The sequence below is a fragment of the Camellia sinensis genome, chromosome 1 (genome assembly GCF_055761805.1).
Source record: "Camellia sinensis isolate YWXY chromosome 1, ASM5576180v1, whole genome shotgun sequence".
NCBI lineage: Eukaryota > Viridiplantae > Streptophyta > Magnoliopsida > Ericales > Theaceae > Camellia > Camellia sinensis.
Window position 1 is genome coordinate 247,168,088 of NC_138961.1, and position 21,908 is coordinate 247,189,995.

At 40.0% G+C, this 21,908-nt stretch overlaps 2 protein-coding genes across 2 annotated transcripts; one reads left to right on the forward strand and one right to left on the reverse strand.

The window, feature by feature from the left end:
* The first annotated feature begins 6,715 nt into the window (after positions 1 to 6,715).
* Positions 6,716 to 10,800, forward strand: LOC114318463 (altered inheritance of mitochondria protein 32). The gene is made up of 5 exons (XM_028265361.2): positions 6,716 to 7,372; positions 7,515 to 7,600; positions 7,851 to 8,156; positions 8,267 to 8,350; positions 10,261 to 10,800. Exons 1-5 carry the CDS (start codon positions 6,971 to 6,973, stop codon positions 10,607 to 10,609), a joined length of 1,227 nt encoding a protein of 408 aa, XP_028121162.2. The 5' UTR covers positions 6,716 to 6,970; the 3' UTR covers positions 10,610 to 10,800.
* A 1,800-nt stretch (positions 10,801 to 12,600) lies between these two features.
* Positions 12,601 to 14,223, reverse strand: LOC114318464 (ARM repeat superfamily protein). Its single transcript, XM_082900765.1, has 2 exons — positions 13,728 to 14,223; positions 12,601 to 13,636 (listed from the first exon to the last, which is right to left on the reverse strand). The coding sequence occupies exons 1-2, from the start codon at positions 13,964 to 13,966 to the stop codon at positions 12,811 to 12,813; spliced, it is 1,065 nt and encodes a 354-aa protein (XP_082756891.1). The 5' UTR covers positions 13,967 to 14,223; the 3' UTR covers positions 12,601 to 12,810.
* Between the last annotated feature and the right edge of the window lie 7,685 nt (positions 14,224 to 21,908).

Sequence of the window (21,908 nt, forward strand, 5' to 3'; positions counted from 1 at the left end):
GCTTCCATGCCATAGGCTAAGGAGAATGGTGTTTTTCTCGTTGATCGTCGAGGTGTGGTGCGGTAAGCCCATAAAATATGAGGAAGCTCCTCAGCCCATTTGCCTTTTGCTCTTTCTAACCTTTTCTTCAGTCCATCCAAGATGACCTTGTTTGACGCTTCTGCCTGGCCGTTGGCTTGGGGATATGCCGGTGTAGAATTGTAGAACTCTATTTTGTATTCTTCACAAAAGCCTCTAAAGATTCTGCCATCAAACTGGGTGCCGTTGTCTGATATTAGGACTTTAGGTATGCCGAATCGAGTAATGATATTCTGCCAGACGAACTTCTTCACATCTTTTTCCTTGATTAATGCCAATGCTTCTGCTTCCACCCACTTTGTGAAGTAGTCTGTTGCTGCGAGAAAGAACTTCCTGTTTCAGGTGCTGTTGGAAAATGGTCCTACTATGTCCAAGCCCCATATTGCAAAGGGCCATGGGCTGGTCAATGGTAGGAGTTCTCTAGCTGGCTGATGTATTTGGTGTGCGAACTTTTGACATTTCTCGCACTTCTTCACATACTTCTCTGAGTCTGCCTGCATGTATGGCCACCAGTATCCTTGTGAAATGGCTCTGTAAGCTAACGATCTTCCTCCACGGTGGCTTCCGCACACCCCTTCATGTATTTCGAACAAGAATGCTTCTACTTTGCTGAGTTGGACACACTTTAGATAAGGTCCTGAGAATGATTTTTTGTACAATGCCATAGATGGGGAGAGCCAAAATCGCTGCGACTTTTCTCTAATTTTGTTGGCTTCTTTCTTTTCTTCCGGTAAGACGCCGTCTTTTAAGAACAATATGATGGGATCCATCCATGAAAGGCCTAATTCGGCGCAACACACCTCTTCTACTTCGGGGTCCTCAATGCTTGGTCTCGGTAAGTAGTCAATTAGTAGTGGGTGAGGGATGAATGTATCTGCCATTGACGCAAAGCCTGCTAGTTCGTCTGCTCTGCTGTTTTCCTCCCTGCCAATCTGTTTTATTCTTACTACTTCAAATTTCTTGATCTCTGTTTTGACCAATTCTTGGTACTTGGCCATCCTGTCATCCTTTGCTGCATAGTCGCCAGAAATTTGGTTTACCACCAGCTGTGAGTCGCTGTAGACCATTAGTTTGGTGGCCTTCATGTAGAATGCTGATTTGAGTCCTGCAAGAAGTGCTTCATACTCCGCTTCGTTATTTGATGCTGGGAAACCAAGGTTGATTGCTTGCTCCATAACCAGGCCGTCTAGTGAGATGAGGACTATGCCAAGTCCTGCACCATGCCGGTTGGATGCTCCATCCACAAAGAGCTTCCACATCTCTCCGACGAACAATTTCTAGCAAGTGGAGGGGTCAGATGATGTCGTGGGGTCAAGAATGTTGCTGGTGTTTTCTTTAAGGTCTATGCTTGCTGTCTGCCCCTCGCTATCTGATTGTACCAAGTCTTTATTTGTTGGTGAGTCTTGGCTCGGTGTAGCTTGGTTCGCTTCTTCTTTACTGTCTTTACTCTGGTCTGCCATGGGGTCTGACTGAGTATCCTGCACCAGGGGTTGTGCTATTCCGGCATCAACTTCTATCCCTAGTTCGGTTGTGTCAGTCAGGTCGACTGGGCAGATATGATGACTTCCTGGGGTAAATTCTGCGACAAAGTCTGCCAAATCTTGGGCCTTTATCACGGTTCTGGGTTAGAACTTGATGTCGAATTGTCCCAACTCTATTGCTCACTTCAAGATTCTCCTAGAAAAGTTCGCCCTCTCAAACAAAACTTTTAATGGGAAAGCTGTGAGGACGACTATGGTGTGGGCGTAGAAGTAGTGTGACAACTTTCTTGAGGCCATCATCAAGGCCAAGGCCAGTTTTTCCAGTGGCAAGTACCTTGTTTCGGCACTCAGCAATGTCTTGCTGACATAATAGATGGGTAGATGTTGGATTCCTTCCGCACGGACCAATACTGCGCTAATTGCGTGCTGAGAGACTGCCAGATACAGGAAGAGTTCTTCTCCAGGTATTGGGGTTACCAGTAGTGGTGGAGAAGACATGTATTCTTTCAAGCTTTCCAGAGCGCGGTAGCATTCTTCGTCCCACTCGAACTTGGCTTTCAATGCTTGAAAAAATGGTCGTAGTCTGTCTGACGGCCGGCTAATGAATCGGTTGAGTGCAGCAGCCATGCCGGTGAGATGTTGTACTTCTTTTACTGAGTTAGGCCTCTCTAGATCCTGAATAGCTTTGATCTGGGAGGGTCTGCCTCTATACCCCGGTTGGTCACTAAGAAGCCCAAGAATTTGCTAGATCTTACTCCGAACGCGCACTTAGGGTTGGTTTGGGGTACACTATATAATCCATCTTTTTATCTTTTTTCTATCACATCAACTCTCTACTTTTCTGCACATCTTTTCATAAAAAGACAAAAAGTGCACTTTTTTAGGACACCCCAAACCAACCCTTAGATGCATTAAGCCGCAGCTTGTGCCTCTTCAGAATCTGGAACATCTCATCTAGGTCCCTTAGATGGTGGTTCTCATCCTTGCTCTTGACCACCATGTCATCGATGTAAGCCTCCATTTTTCTGCCTAACAACGGCTCAAACATCTTGATAATCATTCTCTGGAATGTTACCCCTACGTTCTTTAGGCGAAAGGGCATGACCTTGTAACAATACAGTCCTCTTGGAGTTGTAAAGGACGTGACCTCCTGGTCTGGTTCGTACATGGCATTCTAATGGTAACCTCTGTACGCATCAAGAAAGCTAAGTCGGTTGTGCCCCATCGTTAGGTCTACCAGTTGATCTATCCGCGGTAGGGGGAAGCTGTCCTTTGGGCATGCTTTGTTGACTGTCTTATAATCGACGCAGACCCACAATTTGCCATTCTTTTTTGGCACCACAACTGTGTTGGAAATCCATCTGGGGTAGTGCACCTCTCTGATAGCTCATGCCTCTAGCAGATTTCCCACTTCTTCCGCCACTATCTCGGCGTGGTGGAGTGCCGATCTGTGAGTACGCTGAATGATTAGTCTGGCGGATGGGTGGACATTGAGTTGGTGACAAATGAAGTTTAGATCAATGCCTGGCATGTCGTAGGGCGTCCAGGCGAACACTTCGATGTTAGAGGTCAAGAATTCCAAGACCTCTAATCTCTCAGTGCTGGACAACGACGAACCGAGCAAAAAGAACTTATCCGGGTTCTTTTCATCTATTCTTACCTCTACCAAGTCTTCCACTGCTTTTTGATCAGCTGTTTTGCCGACATCTGCGAACAGTTCATTGCTCTCAGGTTCTTCCACCGAATGAACATATCCCTTGGCAGCGCGGCTGCCATTAACCATGACAAAACATTGTTTGGACATAATCTGGTCTCCAAAGACCTCTTCAATTACTCCGGCTTCGTTGGGGAACCGCATTACTTGATGGTAGGATAATGCTACTGATTTCATGGCATGGAGCCATGTTCTTCCTAAGATAATATTGTAAGTGGAAGGGACCTTCAACACCCAAAATTCCACTTGTTTTGTCACGCCTCCTGCCCTGACTGGCAGGATAATTTTGCCGACTGGCCATTCTGGCATTGAATTGAATCCGATCAGGGGGGATACAGCTGGTGCCAGGTCTTTGTCCTCTAATTTCAATTGTTTGAAGGTGTCGTAGTACATTATCTCACACGAGCTACCTTGGTCTATCAAGATTCGCTTGACGTCGTAATCCTTGATGCGGAGGGTGATGACCAGTGCATCGTTGTGTGGGCAATATATTCTTTCCAAGTCTCTGTCTGAGAATGAGATGACATTGGCGGCCTCCGTTCTTCCCTTCTTGATGGTAGGTTGAGCGCTTAGTACCTCCCTCAAGTGCTCAGCCTTCTTGATCGACCCTCTGAGCTCGCAGACACGCTTAGGTTCAAATACTCCGTGTATCACATTGATTACGCCTTGAGATGGGGCATCAATTGGCATCCCATTGGGGTTATTGTGGTCCTGGGGGGCTGGTTGCGTCCCTCCTTCAATGTATTTATCCAGGTGACCGGCTGCCACAAACTCCTCCAGATGCTGTCTCAATGGCATACAATTTTCAGTGCGGTGCCCCTTTTCCTTGTGGAAGGTGCATCGCGATCTTTCATCGTAGTCATTCTGTGCTTCTCTTAGCTTAGCTGGCCATCTGACGAAAGGCTCATCGCATATTTCGCTCAGAATCCGATAGATCGGTTTCTTGAATACCGTGGTTATGGCAGTGCGGATTCTCAACTATCTTTTATCCTGGCCTTTTCTGTTGTCCCGCCTGCCTCGTCCGTTTTTGTTCGGACGTTCTACTGCGTTGACCTTTGTCGCGGTCTTTTTATCTGGTACTGCGGTCGTGCTAGACTTTGCCTTAGCACGAGCGCTATCTTCTTCTACCCGAATGTGTTGGTGCACTCTCTCCATTAAGGCCTCCATTGTGAGAGGCGGTGTCATAGTGATTGAGTCCCTTAGTCTGTTCCCGACTGGAAGGCCTCTTTTGTATTGTGCAATGACGAGATTGGTGGGGCAGTCCCCAATCTGGTTGAAGGTCTCCCAATAGCGGCTGTTGTAGGATTTTAATGACTCTTTTTCGCCTATGTCGATGGAGAGCAGTTAATCAATTTCCACCGGGGTTTTGGTGTTCGTTCTGAACCTTGTTATGAACGCCTCTGCCAATTGCGCCCAGGAGGCTATGCTGCCTTCTGGAAGTTTTTCGAACCAAGTCAAGCCTAGGTCACCAAGGCTTGATGGGAAGAGGATGCACATCAAAGACTTGTTTCGCCGATATACCGCCATAACCTGGCGGAAGTGGCTTAGGTGCATGTAGGGGTCCGTCTTTTCCTTGTACGTGGTGAATTTGGGCTGAAGGAAGCCTAAAGGTAGGGGCGCGTTTTCAATTGCCGAAACGAACGGCGAGGTCTGCAGCCTCGCTAATGCTTTGTCCGTTGGTTCGTAGGCAGGGCGCGGTAATGGCATTCCAACCTCGACGCTTCTATGCGTCCGAGGAGCCAACCGCTAAAGGGCAGATACCTTGCGAGGGTCGCGCGCCCTAGTATCCTCCTTTAATCGTGCCCTTTCTTCTAGCATGGTCCATAAGTCGGATGATCTTGGCAACTCCGTCTGCCTGGATGATGTCTGGTGCGTGCGTGAGGGTCAATAGGTGCTTCCCTCAGTATATGACCTCGCAGTCCTCGTTCTCTCAGACCTGGAGCAACGAGTCATGGAGGTTCTGGATTGAGTATCGCCTGTTCTGAGGCTTCTACTCTCTGCTTGTGATGGTGTGGAATGCCTACCACGGTCTTCTGAGTGGCGAGGGGGCGTCTTGCTTTTGCGCCCCTCTCCTGTCGCCACTCCTTTTCCCTTCATCTGGGGCTTCATCATCTCCATGTCCGCCGCCATCCGTTGTATCAATTCGTCTTGCTCCTTCACGCGGTCGTCCAGAATTTGAGGATAAATCCTCCGCCTTTGTCTGTCCGAACTTTGTGAACGAGAGCGACGAGGGCTGTTATTCCGCCTCTCCCTAGCATCCCTCCTGGGGTTATGTCGTTGGGGCTCCAAGTCCGCCATAGGAGGAACAGGAGGCAAACCTTCGCGTCTCCCACCTCCTTCTAGGATTTGTCTATCAATGGCGGATTGCGGTAAATTTTCGTTGTGCGCCATTGATTCTAAAGAGGAAAAGCTTGATCAAGAGGTTTTGTTCTTGTCTGAATTCCCACAGACGGCGCCAATTGTACGGGAAAGAAATAAACCTTCTCGTATAATCCTGTTGATCAAGTCCGTGCTCCTCCAAACGTTGTCGCTTTTCTCCCTGAAAACACAGACGTGAGCTAGCCGGCGGGTATGTGCCGGAAACCTCTCCGATGCCTAAATCAGCAAAATAGACAAGTCGACAAAAGCTCTGTGTATTCAGGAATCAAAGTTGTGTTACCTCTCCATAGGTGATGTTGTAAGCTTTTATAGGTTCCGCGTGGCACAATCCTAGTAGGACTTTCACTCCTCTATGTAGAGTCCTCCTAGGATTCATACTCCTGAAAGATAATGCTTATCCTTCAACACCCCCCTCACTGCATAAACCAAGTGAGATGGTTCTACCATGGTCAGACTTCAACATGACTGAGGTAAGCATGGCTATGCTAAGCCGCAGATTAAACCGAGATAAAATTAGCTCGGCTCTTCCATTCACTGGTCTTACCTTGGCTCTTCTTAATGCTAACCACGGTATGTCTAGACCGGAATAACCAATACTCCGGTCCAAATGGGGATAACTTTGTGAGTGATGACCAAACTTACCGTAAGCTCTTTGGGACCGGAGTAACTTCAGGTCTCACGCGGATCGGAGTAACTTTACACCTCTCTTGAGCCGGAGTAACTTCATGATTTTTTTACTCAGCCCTTCGCATTGTGACCCATAACGGCTCATTACCCAGCTCAGCCCAATTTTCATATGAATTACCCTCTCATCACCATATTCACGTATACAGAGGAGCAACTACTATGTATTTTTAGATCACCATATTCACATATACAGAGGAGTAACTACTATGTATTTCTAGATCACCATATTGATTGAAAGATTAAAAAATATATATATTATGAAACTTTCACAATCATAGTAATGTTCCAGATTTCACGTAAAGAAAATTTGAACTCATTTGAAAATTAAATATTTTAATTATTTACAAAATAACAAGAAAAACAATTAAAAGAATGATTTGACAAAATTTTTTCGACTAAATACAAGAAGATCTGGAAACACAAGAAATTCTCGAAACCAACTGCACACGGTGGGACTTAAAAGGCCGTGCCGTTCCGTTCCGTTCATCTCTGTAGACCAGCGGTTACAACTACCCTTGTAACAAACACAGCGCGTGCTCGTAACGCGCCATCCTGCGCATTTTATCTTTCTGCCCAAGTCACATCCTCCTCCGCCACTCATCCCCATCATCCAAAATAAAAGCCCGATCAGATGCGCATTGCGCACCCAAGACGCTTTATCGTCATTCCTCAGCTCCATCGATCTCTCTGCTCATCTTCTCAACTCTCCTCTTTCAACTTTCCTTCAACTGATCATCTTCTCTCTCGTCTCTCTCTTCTAAACCTAGCTTCCTCCATGGCCGGAGCTGTGGAGAACTTTTCTTCCGATGCATCCGTTGCCGCCGCCGACGTTGATGTCAAGTTTGGGTTCCAGCGGCCTGAGATGTACCAGAGCAACCTCGTTGGCACTGTCGATCCCTACGACCGCCACTTGTTCCTCTGCTACAAGAGTTGCGACTCTTGGCCTTCTCGCGTTGAGGACTCCGAGTCTGATGCGCTTCCCAAGCTTCTTTCTGGAGCTCTCAAAGCTCGTAAGAACGATATCAATGTCAAGGTTATTCTTCTCATTGAATGAATTTCCATAAAATCGAATATAATTTGATGCATATACGATATGCGAACAGAGTGTGTTTATTTATGTGTTGTTCGAGTAGGTGTTGATCTGATGAATTTGACTTGGTGATTTAATGTGGCAGGCTCGTTTGACCGTATGCGAGGGACGCGAGGGGACTGAGTTTTCGGATGGTGATGTTTTGATTTTCCCTGAAATGATCAAATACAGGTAAATTAGGAGTATTGGTTAGGGTTGCAGTTGGAATTCTTTATGTCGGTGGTCTAGTCTCTTGTATTTCACAAAAATTGTTAGGTTCTTTGCTAAGTCTCAGATTATGACGAATTTGATGAAATTGTTTGTTAGGATTTTACTTCTCAGATATTCTCTATGTTGAGTCCGATATTATGACAGTTTCTAGTAAATTATGAAGAATTAGAGCTTCGTTTGTTGATTATTTTGTTTATTTTCTCGATTGAAGGGGTTTGAATGGCTCGGATGTGGATAGTTTTGTTGATGATGTACTCGTGAATGGAAAACCATGGGCTTCTGGAGTGCAAGAGGTGTTGGCTGGTTCTCATGTATTTGTTTGTGCTCATGCTAGTAGAGACCAAAGGTGTGGTGTTTGTGGGCCAGTTCTCATTGAGAAGTTCAAAGAAGAGATTGAACAGAGGGCATTGCAGGATCACGTGTTTGTGAGTGCTTGCTCTCATGTTGGGGGTCACAAATATGCTGGGAACTTGATAATTTTCAGTGCAGATGCAGAGGGCAAAATTGCTGGTCACTGGTTAGTTCTCATTTGATTACTGTTTTTTTTCTTGTTTCTTGAAGCCTTGAATAAAAGTGATTCAATTGGTGTCATAATTGTGTTAACTAGTTCTCGGTCTTGTTTTGTAGGTATGGTTATGTTACCCCAAATGATGTGGCTGAATTGCTGGACCAACATATTGGAAAGGGAGAGATCATTGATCGTCTTTGGAGGTTTGTGTCTTCAAAGTTTCTTCTGTCTTTCTCATGAAACGTTTGTTAGAATGTTATGTTTCTATCCTGTCTATTATTAAAGTTCCAGAAGGAGACACTGGATGTGTGAACCGTATGGCACGTGACTAAAATTGCTTGTGACTTGGTGTTCGGGTTTTGTGGGTGAGAGGTGTGGTCAGAGGTAGTCTAGGAAGATGGCAGGCACTTCAATGGCCTGAGATCACCAGAGGTGGAGAAGAGGAGGTCAAAGCAGGTTTGGAGAGAGAGAGGTTGGCAATGATGGACCTTGAACACTGATGTACAGTGTGAGACTTAGTGTGTTAGAATCATGGAGTTGTGTTGTTGTGTTTCGCTACATATACGATACGTTATATAGGCCACAGGAGTATTCAACTCTACCAGAAGTGATATAAGCCCTGCTGTCGTCTGTAGCTTGACGGCAGGCGGAGAGCAACATTTCATGATAAGCGGAAAGTAACGTTTAGTATATGCATTGAATGACATGAACGTAAGGTCATTGTTGCCTCTTCTCTAAGTTTGGTCGAGATGGAGTTGTCTTAGCAAGAAGACAACCATCTCGATGATCCCATGACCTCAGTCGCCAGTCCAGTATCCTCTGATGATCTCAAGCAGTAGTGCCTGGGCCCTGCTCCTAACCCAGGAGTTCAAGTAGGTGAATGGGCCAGGGCCCACCTTAGTGTTTAGGAGAGCCAGGGGCTCGCTTCTAAGCGACCAAGTAGGAGAATGGGCCGCGGGCTTATCTCGAAGTTTAGGAGTGCGACTCGCTTCTAGGCGACCAAGTAGGAGAATGAGCCGCAGGCCTATCTTTATGTTTAGGAGAGCCAGTGTTCATCAATCTAAGTCCAAGTGAACCGCAGATTGATTGTATTGTTGTTTGGTCTTTGGAGTGAGGTATGAAGGACCATGGGCCCTGCGGGGCCATGGTGCTGCCTGTTGCAGGGCTTTTCATATTTGGATATATTTAGGCTTATATGTGTGCTCTCACTTAGGCTAAGCATATAGTCTTGGTTTTGCTTAGTGCCTTGGCACATGGCGCCCGTAGGGCTCGCCATGTATCAAACATACGACATGCCCACGTGGTGCCTTATTGGTCTGCCACGTGGGTGGGGTTTTGGTGATGTGGCACCTCTAGGGCTTGATACAAGTACCCACAGGTTTCTATTTGCTTTATGCATTACTTCTACTAATAACGTCATAAGCAACAAGAGAGCAAGCACTCACTAACACCTGATCCTGCAATGCCCTCAGTTTTATAATCGTGTACAAAATACTGGACTGGAGGTTTGGGATAGTCTTCCACCTCTGTCCTCTCCTTAGCAATTGAAATTAGGTACAATTGTAATTCATACTCTTGAATTTGTTTGCGAATCCAACTGGATTTGATGTAGCATTCTCCTCCATTCATATATGGATTAGAATCTTCCAATTTATTGATTACTGATTATTAGTGTGGTCTATGTGAGTGGAAATAATTCTACTTCTGGAAGTGGTTTAGTCTTTAGTGGGTGTATTCCCTTGTATATTTTACTAGAATTTCAAGTTTGGTCTATAATATGATTGCAGTAGAGCTTCTCATTCTACTCTAGTAATTTGTATTTTAATTGTCCAACTTTATTCAGCACTTTGATAACTTGTTTCAATCCATGTCTGCAATTCGTGTTTCAGTATACAAATCTTTTTTGAAGGTCCTGTGTAGATGTGCGTGAGGTTTGCGTTTACCTTTCAGATGGTACATCAGGTTTTTAGTTAACCATCAAATTAGTCTTCATAAGAAGCATATTTTGGCATTTCTGGGCACTTGCTTGTTGCTAATAGATGACTCTTTTCATTCCCTCGATAATATATTCCAAACAATATAGGAGCAGGCAGTTAACCACGTTCATCTGCAGGGGCCAAATGGGTGCATCTGTTGAACAGGCTGAGAAAGCGGATGGACGGAAGATTCCAAATGGAAAGGATCTGGAAAAAAGCGAGAAGCCCAATGGAGATAGCATTCAATACAAGAAGGAAGATGTGTCAGTGGAAAGCTGTTGTCAGGGTACTAATGGGAATTCATGCTGCCAAAATGGAGGTTTGGAGGTGAAAGAAACCACCAAAGAACAAGGAAACAAAGGGTCGGGCAAACTCTCATGCTGGATGGGAAATTGGGAGCAAAATGATGTGCTTGCAGCAGTTGCTGTGGTTGGAGCAGTGGCAACTATTGCGGTGGCATATAGCTTTTATAGAAGGTCAGGGTGAAAGATGCTCTATGATCTGTTATATTTTGTTTGCATATGGCGTATGTACCCTCGTTTTTATATGAGAGGTGAAATGAAATTTTAAATAATCATCTGCACCATGCAGTTCTTTAGAAGGAAAATGATAGCTATACCTTCATCTTGTTAACACTCTCAGGAGGAATTACCAATATGAGCAAATTTAAAGTCTAACCATCTTGCTGCCTCTCTTGTGATTTATTTCTACCCATCTCTGAAGATGCTTTTCTGTACACAGTATTTGAATGGTGTGTATTGATGCTGAAATTTGCTACTCTGTTGTGGTACTTATGGTTGGTATCTATGTGATATTGCTGCTATTAGCTGATTAGATTGATCTTTTTTCCATTAGTTGAGGTGTGGTTTGTATAAAGAGAGGATAATGATCGAGATACAATGAGAGATGCTATGTGTTGACTATGCATATGAAAATAGTTGTTGGAAGGGAGTTAATACTTAGCAAATTGTGACAGGGTATCTGTACAATAGAGTCAATTTAGTTGGTCATCTTATTGTACTTGTAAAAAAAAAAAAAGGTACTTATTGGTGTATTAAAATCCTGTTTGGTGTTTTTTGCTTTCCTTTCCATCCTGAACTCTGGAAAAGAAAAAGGTGCAGGTTAAGCTTAGCAGTAATTAGAGAAACTAGAATGGCTAGTTTACCTTAGTTGCTCAGTAATTAATGTATTGTGGAATCTTTACATCGAACATGGGTACTTTGACTATGGTCTACAATTGGAAGGTGCTGTTAGAGTAGGAGTTTTTGAAAGTTTCTGTAAGAAGATTATATTTTTGTTCACTTTGGCCCGGAAAGTTATTTTGTGAGCCAAGGTCCCCGTCAAGGCAAGATTGTATGCCTGGAAAGCAGATTTGGGAAGATAGTGGAGACAAGGTCCCCGCGTCAAGGCTATGTTGGGTTTGCGTTTGCAGCATAGCAAGGTGGTCATTGGTAGGAAAGGCTGACAGTGTAAATTCTGGAATGCTGCACCTCCTCCTGTTGTATTTTTGTCTAGTGTTAGGTTGTGTTTGGATTTTATCCATTTGAAATGAACTAAATTTGACATTATACATTCAAGAGAATATCTCCAATTTAGATTGTTGTAGTCTACTTCTGATAGAAAAGAAATGCAGTCCGTCCTTCAGTTGGTTTATATAGGAAGGGCCAAATCCCCTAGATATCATCACAAGGTTGTTAGATTTGGATCGTGTATATATTCTTTGGTATTTCTTTATGTTTCTTACATGTTTATTCATTCATTTATTTACTGTTTTTTTTATTTACTGATTTTGATTTTATATGTCTAGCTGTTTAACCAAAAAAAAAAAAAAAAAAGGGAAAGGAAAAGTAAAGAAAAGAAACTTTGGTGATCTGGATTAGTGATTGAGTTGAGTGGAGAAAAAAAGAGGAAAAAACAGAAGAATCAATATTGGGTGGGTGGCCAGGAATTGCTACTGAGAATAAGAGAAAGGTTGTTACATCCATACATGCAATATCCATAAAGATATCAGAGAGTGAAGAGGAAGCCTTCAATCAATGTGGCTTTATTTATATGATTTTTGTAGGGATTAGATTGGATTGGGTTGGGTTGGGTTGGGTTGGTTGCAGTAGCCTCGATTCTATAAAAGATCTGAGAGTCCCCACTTCCAATCATGTGCGTGCTGTACTGATCCCTTTTGTGTCGGATTAGGATTGTTATCCATTTTTTTCACTAGAATAATTTTGTTTTGGTAATTCTATTTTAATGTTATTTAGGTTGTATTTTAAACTTTGGAGATTATATCGATTGTTAATGTTTGTTGCTGTGATTTAGTAAGATCATTACAAAAAAGAAAAAGAAAAAAAGACACAGAATTCAAGTCAAATTCTTGGTCTCCAAAAATATATTACCACACATCACACAAATCACACAAGAAATGCAAACATAAAGTGGGGATAATTGAACCTCTAACCTCACTAGCGAAAACCATTTGTCAAATAACAAAAATGATTCAAACCCAAAGATTAGCAAAAGAAACCTAAACCAACTAATCATATATACATCCAGAATCCCAATTTTCACTATAATGCAACGAGTGTTCAAGCATAACCCAGTTTCAGAACCACTGCATGAAACACAAAAGCTTAAAATTAAAAAAAGCTCGTCACCTACACTAAAACATGTATAATTTTTGGAAAGAATAGTCATTAAGCACTGAGCTTCGCAATCGTCTCCTCCACCAGCCTCAGTGCTGTGCCCACCCTCTCATCTGCATCAATTTGTTCCATAGCCCGCTCCAAAAGCACATTCTTCCATTGTTTGTTTCTCGAACTGCCATGATGATGACTCGAGCAATCTCTTAGAAGTAGTAGCAGAGCACGGGCCATTTCCTTAGCTCTCCATGTTCCGTCCACGCTCAACTGAAGCAGCCCCGGCATCACTCCTTCCCTCAAAATCATCCCTCTGTATCTCTCTCTGCAGCTTTGGCATATGAGAACTAGGATTCCCACTGCATTCTCTTTGCATAGGGGTGAACCCTCCTCAAGAGCCTCAACCAATGCCTGAATCGTTCCACCTGTGCTAGCAGCCTCCGTTAGAGCAGACTCTGATGAAGAAACAATTCTTTCGAGCAATGCCATTGCCTTGTCAACCAACTCCGATGATTTTTCATAGCCACAGATTAGTTGAACCAAAGAAACTACCACACCAGATAGAACAATTGAGGGGATAGTTTGATGATAAGTAGAGAGATTATGGAGAGTGGCTATGATATCGAGCTTTGCTTGGATGCTGATGATGATGTTGTTGTTGTTGTTGTTATCTTGGTGGTTGTTGTCATTGGTGTACTCTGAATTGAGGAACTCAATGAGGAGTTGAATAGCCCCAGAAGCTGCAATGGCCAGCTTATTTGCTGTACAAGAAGAGAGGATCAAGAGAGCTGCTATCACTAGATTGAAGAGTGATTCGATTTGGCAATGAAGGAGCTTTAACAATGCCGGCACAGCTCCAGATTTCACAATATGGATCTTGTTTCTGTAAAAATGGAAAAAGGAGTCAAATTCACAAAATTTCTAAATCCGCCTGTTTCTAATTTTCAAAATTAGTGAAGAAGAAGAAGAAGTACTGTTCACTGCCGGAGGCAAGACTAAGGAGAGCGAAGAGAGCAGCTTCAATGGTGTCATAGTCCTGCACCTGCTGCTGTTGCCGCGGATGAAGCATCATAACCAATGGTGCCACAACTCTTTCGGCCAACTTGTGCCTTTGCTTACTCGTTGCTTTGCATACTCTTTTCGCTGCTAATATCTGTCTCTGTCCATCGCCGCACAACAGAGCTTCCACCACTGCTGCTTCCTCCATCACCATGGAAGGAAAGCTCTCTCTCTCTCTCAATGATCAAATAATGAAACAGCTATATATATAGATATAGATTATACTATATTGATTGCTTGAGGAGGAGGATTTAGATGTAGATGGTGATGGTGATAGTGGCTGGCTTTTTTTTTTTTTGGTGGGGGGGGCGGGCATTGTTTGGATTAGAAGCAAACTTACTATTCTCTCTGTTCTCTGTTGTGTTTCAGCTTTTCCAATGACTGTCCTATCCTATGTGGAAATACTACATTGGAGTGATTCTTATGTAACTTTTCCTTTTACACAAGACAACACCGCCGTCAGCTTTATACTTTCTTAATTTAATACTATATATACATGTGTGTGTGGATATGGAGAAGATCCTTTTGGGATTTATTGCTACCTTGGAATTTAGTCACTCATTTCATATAATCTAATCAAATCAAATTTTATTTTATGTTGTGCCTCAATCAATTTACTCTTGTGATTTCTTCCCAATCAAAAATAGCACGATGATTTGTTACAGATGACAGATAGAAAAGGAGACTGAATCTTTTTGATTTCATCATGTTAGCAGGTTTAATCAAATGATTTATTACGATGTTTGGGGTAGATGAAATTTTGATCAACTGGGTGTTAATTAACAGAAAGCTCAATCGAGGAGAGAGTGAGTGAAGTGGATCATACAGAAAACAAGCATCCATCTATCCATCATCCACATCAAAATATCCCCCCACCTTTTCTGAATTGTGTTGTTGGGGTTACCCTATCTCTCTCTCTCTCATAAGTTTATTTGCTCTGTATAATAATATAAAGTAAGAATTGGAACTCAAAATCATGAATATCCGACACATCAATTCATAATTTGACCCAAACTTCTTTGGTTTTGCCATTATACGGGCTGCAATGTCATTTGCCAAACAATAACCTCATCCAAAAAATAACCAAAAAAAAAAAAAAAGAAAGGAAAGAAATTTGGCCATAAACCCCTCCAATTTATTTTTTTTAAAAAGAACAAAAAAAATATAATACTTTCTAAACTCTCTCATAATTATAAAGTCTTGTATGAAGGATAAAATTTGTTATTTGAATATTTTATTTGACCATTATATCTTCTATTTTTTTCTTTTCTTTTTTCACAACACTCTCTCTCTTCACCAAATTGACGGTTGATCATCGTCTCCACCATCTTCATCGTTTACTAGCGTTGTTCATCCTCATCGTCGGCCGGCAACCACCATTTTTACCGTCAAACCACCACCATCTCAAATTTGATACCTATGACCTCATATTTGAAATCAATAACTTGAGATCTGAGATTAAAAAAAACTTAATTTTGATAGAAAAATGAGAAATCGAGATATTACAATAAAAAATCAAGAGTTTTTTTGTTTGTTTCTTCATAGATCTAAAAGTAAAAATTGGCTATGGTTTGTTTATTTAGTATGTACTTTGTTTTTTTGTAATAGTAAAAATTTACTTTAGTTAACAACATACTAATTTGCATAACGACAGCAAAATTTAACTTTGAATCATAGTAAATTTTACTTTGATTTAGAGTAAAATTTTACCTTTTTTTTTTTAATTACAAAGCAAAATTTTACTCTGAATCAGAGTAAAGATTAATATGATTCAAAGTAAAATTTTACTCTGAAACAAGCTGTGATGATAACTTTACAGGAGAGTGTTGTGTCATAAACCAAAGTAAAATTTTACTATTTGAAAAACAAAGCATCATGAGAAGAAGAAAGAGAGATAGAGAGATAGAGTTCGAAAACAAAGATCATGAGAAAGAAGAAGAAGAAGAAGAGAGAGAGAGAGAGAGCGCATAAATGGTGAGTGATACACACATATGCATAGAGAGAGCACAAACTATCAGAACCAGAGAGAGAGCAGGGGCAGAGCCAAGATTTCTCTGGTGGAGGGCTATTTCGCTAAAGAGAAGGTATATGATAAATCTACTTAGCCATCAATGGATCCATTAGAGTTTTATTTGATTAAATCATTATTAAATATTACTCAATGGAGGTCAATTGGACCAATAAAATTATGAGATTCGTCTTAATTAAATATTATTTATATGAATTTTATGGTTAAGGAGGTCAAAATATAAACATTTATAGATAAATGTTAAGGTAATATTTAGTAATAGTTAAAAAAATTCTAATATAATTAATCTACTATACAATATCTTCAGGTACATAAAGTTTTATAAGTGATTCCATTAAATATATTATAGAAACTCACAAATAAACTATATTGTTTTTAACATGGATTGGATTAAAATTTTTCAATAATGTTACAAATTTTTTTTTTGAGCTACAATAATGTTAGAATGATTATCTTTTTTACCACAATTTGTTTATTACCTTAACCATTAGTATTTGATATTAATATAGCATTGACACATAAAAGGATAAACAATACATAATAAGAAAATGGGAAATTTGGCGATAAATCTCTCAGGAAGTACTTATCTTGTCAAAAATGACAAGAATTATATGAGTACTTTTAAAAGTCTTTTGTATTTTAAAACATTATTCTTATCATTCTCATAGTGACTGTTTGTCTCCACTATCTCATATGAGATTAATGACCTCAAATCTGAGATTTGTTACCATAGATTTGAAAATCGATAGTTTGTTCTCTCTCTCTCTCTGTTTCTCTCTCATTCGATCTCTCTCTCTCTATCTCTCTTTTTCGTTCACTCCTTCTCCTGTAAATCCTTATTTTTTGTTCGTTCCATTTTTTTTATTTGTTCACAGGCAAAATCTGTAACGCCCCGACCCTTTACACGTCATCAATATTGTCCGCTTTGGGTCATGCCCGCACGGATTTGTTCTTCCCAGTGGGTCACCCATCCTAGAACTACTCCAGCCTAAGCACGCTTAACTGGGGAGTTCTAATAGGGATTTCACCACTTGGGAAAAGGCCTCGATGCTATATAAGGGTCTAGGTTTTTACTTTTATAGCCCAGGAACTCCCCCTCCATTCCCGATGTGGGACACCAGGGCCTTACAATCCACCCCCCATAAGGCTGCACGTCCTCGTGCAGTAGCCTGCCAGCTCACAAGCCCGCCCACATGCACCGAGAGACGCCAGGGGCCCACACTCGGTACTCTAGAGAGTCGGCTCTGATACCATTTGTAACGCCCCGACCCTTTACACGTCATCAATATTGTCCGCTTTGGGTCATGCCCGCACGGATTTGTTCTTCCCAGTGGGTCACCCATCCTAGAACTACTCCAGCCTAAGCACGCTTAACTGGGGAGTTCTAATAGGGATTTCACCACTTGGGAAAAGGCCTCGATGCTATATAAGGGTCTAGGTTTTTACTTTTATAGCCTAGGAACTCCCCCTCCATTCCCGATGTGGGACACCGGGGCCTTACAAAATCGCAAACTTTACTTTGATGAATCAAAGTAAAATTTTGTCCTTTTAACAAAAATGGGAGTTGCAAGGGAGTTTTGCAAGTATTGATTTTTTTATTTTATTTTTATTTTTTTAAATCCTTTTGACAATAAACGAAAGGTCTGAGGGACTTATGACCAAATCTCCCTAAGAAAATATGATCACCATAATATTATTGAAAATATTTTTTTTGAAAGGTAACTCTACTATGGAATTTGTTTTGAGCGTTAAATTGGGGGGTCATTATGTAATATATATAAAAAAAAAATTGGCAAAAGCAGACAATGGAGACTTTACAAAAGGTTGGAGGGGCCAAGACCCCCCTGACTCTGCCCTTAAGGAAGAGAGTGAAGGATCTTAGATTTGAGACCTAAGAACCATCACGAATTGTCATTTTCTAATGACAACGACGACGGTGAATGATCTCAGATATGAGGTCGTGAATGCGATGAGTGACAGTGGCAATGAAGAAGGTAGAGAAAGAGTTCCATGGTGAGTGGCGGTGGCACCAGTGTAGAGCAGCGATGGCGCCAATGGAGAGCAACATTGATAAGAGCAAGATAGAGAAAAAAAAGATCGAGATGAAAGAGAGTAATTGCAATCTGATACACACACACACATACACACACACACACACACACACACATATATATATATATATATATATAAAATAAACAAGTTTTAAAATACTAAGGGGTTTTGAAATGATCCAGATAATTTTTTTCCTTTTGAAAGATAAGTTAGACACCGAGAGGTCTATCACCAAATCTCTCTAAAAAAATACATTAAATCTTATGATTTGGCATACTTTTTTATCAGCAATTTGTTAGTTCTATTCATAAAAAAATGGTGTTATCCATTTTATATTAAAATATATATTTTATTATTTATTTTCATGTCTATATACTATTTATATTAATTCCGATGGTTTTTATCTTTAAGGAAAGAAGTTTTATTGTAATTTTTTTTCCCCTTTAAATCTCTGAGGTCTAATTAGTGTACTTTACCCAATATAAAATGATTGCATTTTGTTTATGTAAAAATATTATTATGATTATACTTACAAATATACTATTGTTACTGTGTTGCATTACTTTTTTGAAAATAAATTTTATATAAAAAAAAAATATTGAATGTTTAAATAGGAATTGTTACTTGTCAGTGATGTCAGGGGATAAAAAATATAAATTCATTGAAAAGTTTATAAATCTAATTATTAATATTTATAAAAAAAAATTATTAATTTACGATTATTTTTTTCAAGATTCCACTGATATGATTTCTCCCAAAAAAAATATCAATGTTATATTATAGTCACATGAGAAGCCTGAACCCAATAAAAAGTAAAATATTATTATCATGCACTTGAAGTGTAAAATGAAATTAGATTAATTTTTTTTTAAAAGAAGAAGAAGAAGAAGAAGAAGAAGAAGAAGAAGAAGAAGAAGAAGAAGAAGAAGAAGAAGAAGAGAAACCAATCCAATTTATTAAACTAAAAACATAAAATAAAATTTTATAAATTTAATTATTAATATTTATTAATTTATGATTATTTTTTTCAAGATTCCATTGATATGATATTTCTCCCAAAAAAATATCAATGTTATATTAAAGTAAAATATTATTATCATGCACTTGAAGTGTAAAAGGAAATTAGATTAATTTAAAATAAAAAAAAAATAAGAAGAAGAAGAAGAAGAAGAAGAAGAAGAAGAAGAAGAGAAACCAACACAATATTTTTTAAACTAAAAAAATAAAATAAAAGATTAATAAAAAAACCAAAAACCAAAAACCAATTACTCATAAAAGCCAATAAAAAAATATAAAATAAAATGAAACCAACTTCTAATCATTTATGAAAAATAAAAAAATGTTAACATTGTCTCAAGACTACCTCTAAGCAAAATTGCCTTTACTATTTATGGCAAAAAAAATAAAATAAATAAACCTTTAAATCTAACTCCATCTTTGAATCTTCATGCTCATCTAATGAAGTGTACTGCTCATCAAATGTCTATGAAGTTGAGTAGGTCACACCTTGAATATTCATAGCAAGTTTTGTTCAACAATAATTGCAGTCAGCATTCTTACCTTTGATTTTCTGTTTCTAGTTTTCTTTTGAAAGGGATTCGGTTCTTCAAGAGGAGCATCAATAATCTGGACTTCTTCATTGGCATTCTGAATGATAGTAGGTAAATGGATTTTGTGTGTCCAGCATTGGTGTAGAATCCTTCGTCGGTGTGGAATCTCCGATATACCTATCTAAATAGGACAAAAATATTCAATAAAAACCATGCCTCAACAAACAAGTTAAACAAAGAAAAACATGGAAGGGAAAAAATCATAACTAATATAATTAAAGTCAGGTTAGTGTTGGGGATTTAGGAAAGAATTTTGAAAGAAAAAGAGAAAAGATAGGTGAAATGTGAATAAAATGCACTTATATTTCACATAATTTCACACCTCTTCTCTCTTTTCATTTCCAAATCCCTCTTCAAATCTCCCAATCAAATACAGTGTTAATCAATCTTATTTGGGTAATAAGTGATTTTTATTTCTAGTCAACTTGAATTTATTTTTTTTAAAAGAAAAAAAAAGAGTAGAAGAAAGGAGTATAAAAAGAAACTCACCTGTTTATGGATTCCTAAGTGTTAGGTTTTATTCTTGGCAATCCCGTTTGACAAAACTCCTTTCAGTTGTATTTATTTTCGCACTTTTTATTTCAGTGAGGCTATGAGTGTTTAGATGCGAATCCAACCTAAATTGTGCTTTTCAGAGAAGTTTGTGATGCCAATACTTTCAAGATTGCCACTTCGCTGATTATGACGGGGATCGAGCTGCTCGGTCAGCTCGCGGGGGTCCAGAGGGCAGCGCCTCCGAAGCAAAATGCAAAAATGCATTCAAAATTGCCTGTCCGCTCGAGCGGACATACTCGCGCTCGAGCGGGGAATCCCTGGTTCCAGCAGTTTTGGTCGCCTGCAAAAGTACTGAGATATGTGATTTTGCGCTCGAGCGGGCTTTCTGGCGTTCGAGCGGACCTCTGTTATATGACGCGCATATTTTGCTGACGACGCTCGAGTGGGCTGTTGGGCGCTCGAGCGGAGATCGCGGGACAGATTCTATAAATTCGCGTGTTGGGTCAGATTTTAGGATTACTACTCCAGATCTTCTTTTTGGGTTCTAGGGTTTATATCTGGGGATACTTTGTGAGTTTTCTTTGATGTTTTATTGAGTATTCAACTCATGGTTTAAAGAGAGTACATCAAAGGTTGTGTTTTGTTCTACAAAAGAGAGAGTTGTTCTTCGGTGGATTCTGAAGAATTCGAGCCTGAAGCTTTGGTGGATTCCGGGGTGGCTCATCGCAAAGACAATTCCTAGGTGAAGACGGGTTGGAAGAGGCACATAGAGGTTGGTTCAATTAGGCGTTGTGGATTCGCTAGGTAATTGAGAGTATACCTGTGTAATTCCTTTAAATCTTCTTAGTGGATTGTTCTTGTGGCTGTTGCCCGTGGTTTTTTATCACAGTTGGAGGTGTCCAATTGTGGTTTTTTCCACGTAAAATCGTTGTGTCTCTTTGTCTTGATTGTTTGATTGGGATTGTTATATTCTGCTTAAAATTGATACATAATCACAAATCAACATCTAGGGGATTTCTAGATTTTTCAATTGGTATCAGAGCAGGTCGTTCTATTTTTTTTAAAAAAAATTCTTTTAGAACGAAATCTTGTTTGATTTGTGATAATGGATACAATTCGTGAAGGAAATTCTATGGTTCGACCACCTCTACTTGACGGATCCAATTATTCTTTTTGGAAAGCTCAGATGAGATCTTTTTTAAAATCTATTGATGAAAAAGTTTGGCAATCCGTCATGGATGGGTGGACTGAACCAACAATTATCGTTGATGGAGTTACAATCCCCAAACCAATTGATAAGTGGGACACAACTGATTACCAAAATAGTAGCTGGAATAGTAAAGCTATCAATTCTCTCTTTTGCGCTGTCACACCTGAAGAATTTAGTCGTATTTGTAATTGTGAAGTCGCAAAAGAGGCTTGGGATATCTTACAAATTATTCATGAGGGCACTCATTCTGTGAAACGTTCAAAACTTCAAAGGCTCACATCTAGTTTCGAAAACCTTTCAATGAAAGATAGTGAGACCTTTGATGAATTTTATGCGAAGTTGAGTGACATTGTAAATTCCAGCTTCAATTTAGGTGAAAAAATTCCAGAATTCAAAGTTGTGGGAAAATTTTTGAGATCCTTGCCCGATCGGTTCCAACCAAAAGTTACGGCTATTGAGGAGGCTCAAGATGTTGACAACCTCAAGTTGGATCAGTTGGTTGGAAACCTTCAAACTTATGAAGCACATAGGAATTTCAAAAAGAAACAAAAAGATACTATTGCTTATAGTAGTGCTCATAAAGTGGTAGAGGATTCTGATGAGGATTGCGAGATAGATTCCAAGATTATGGCTGCTTTTGTTAAACAATTTAAAAAATCTTTTTTGAAAAAGAATCCTAATCTTTTGGAATCTACTCATT

Excerpts from the sequence above, each read along its gene's own strand:
- LOC114318464 (XM_082900765.1), bottom strand. The coding sequence starts at position 13,966 with ATGGTGATGGAGGAAGCAGCAGTGGTGGAAGCTCTGTTGTGCGGCGAT. Across the intron at positions 13,637-13,727 it reads CTTGCCTCCGGCAGTGAACA|AAACAAGATCCATATTGTGA; the intron begins GTACTTCTTCTT and ends CCATTTTTACAG.
- LOC114318463 (XM_028265361.2), top strand. The coding sequence starts at position 6,971 with ATGCGCATTGCGCACCCAAGACGCTTTATCGTCATTCCTCAGCTCCAT. Across the intron at positions 8,157-8,266 it reads GGCAAAATTGCTGGTCACTG|GTATGGTTATGTTACCCCAA; the intron begins GTTAGTTCTCAT and ends CTTGTTTTGTAG. Across the intron at positions 8,351-10,260 it reads ATCATTGATCGTCTTTGGAG|GGGCCAAATGGGTGCATCTG; the intron begins GTTTGTGTCTTC and ends GTTCATCTGCAG.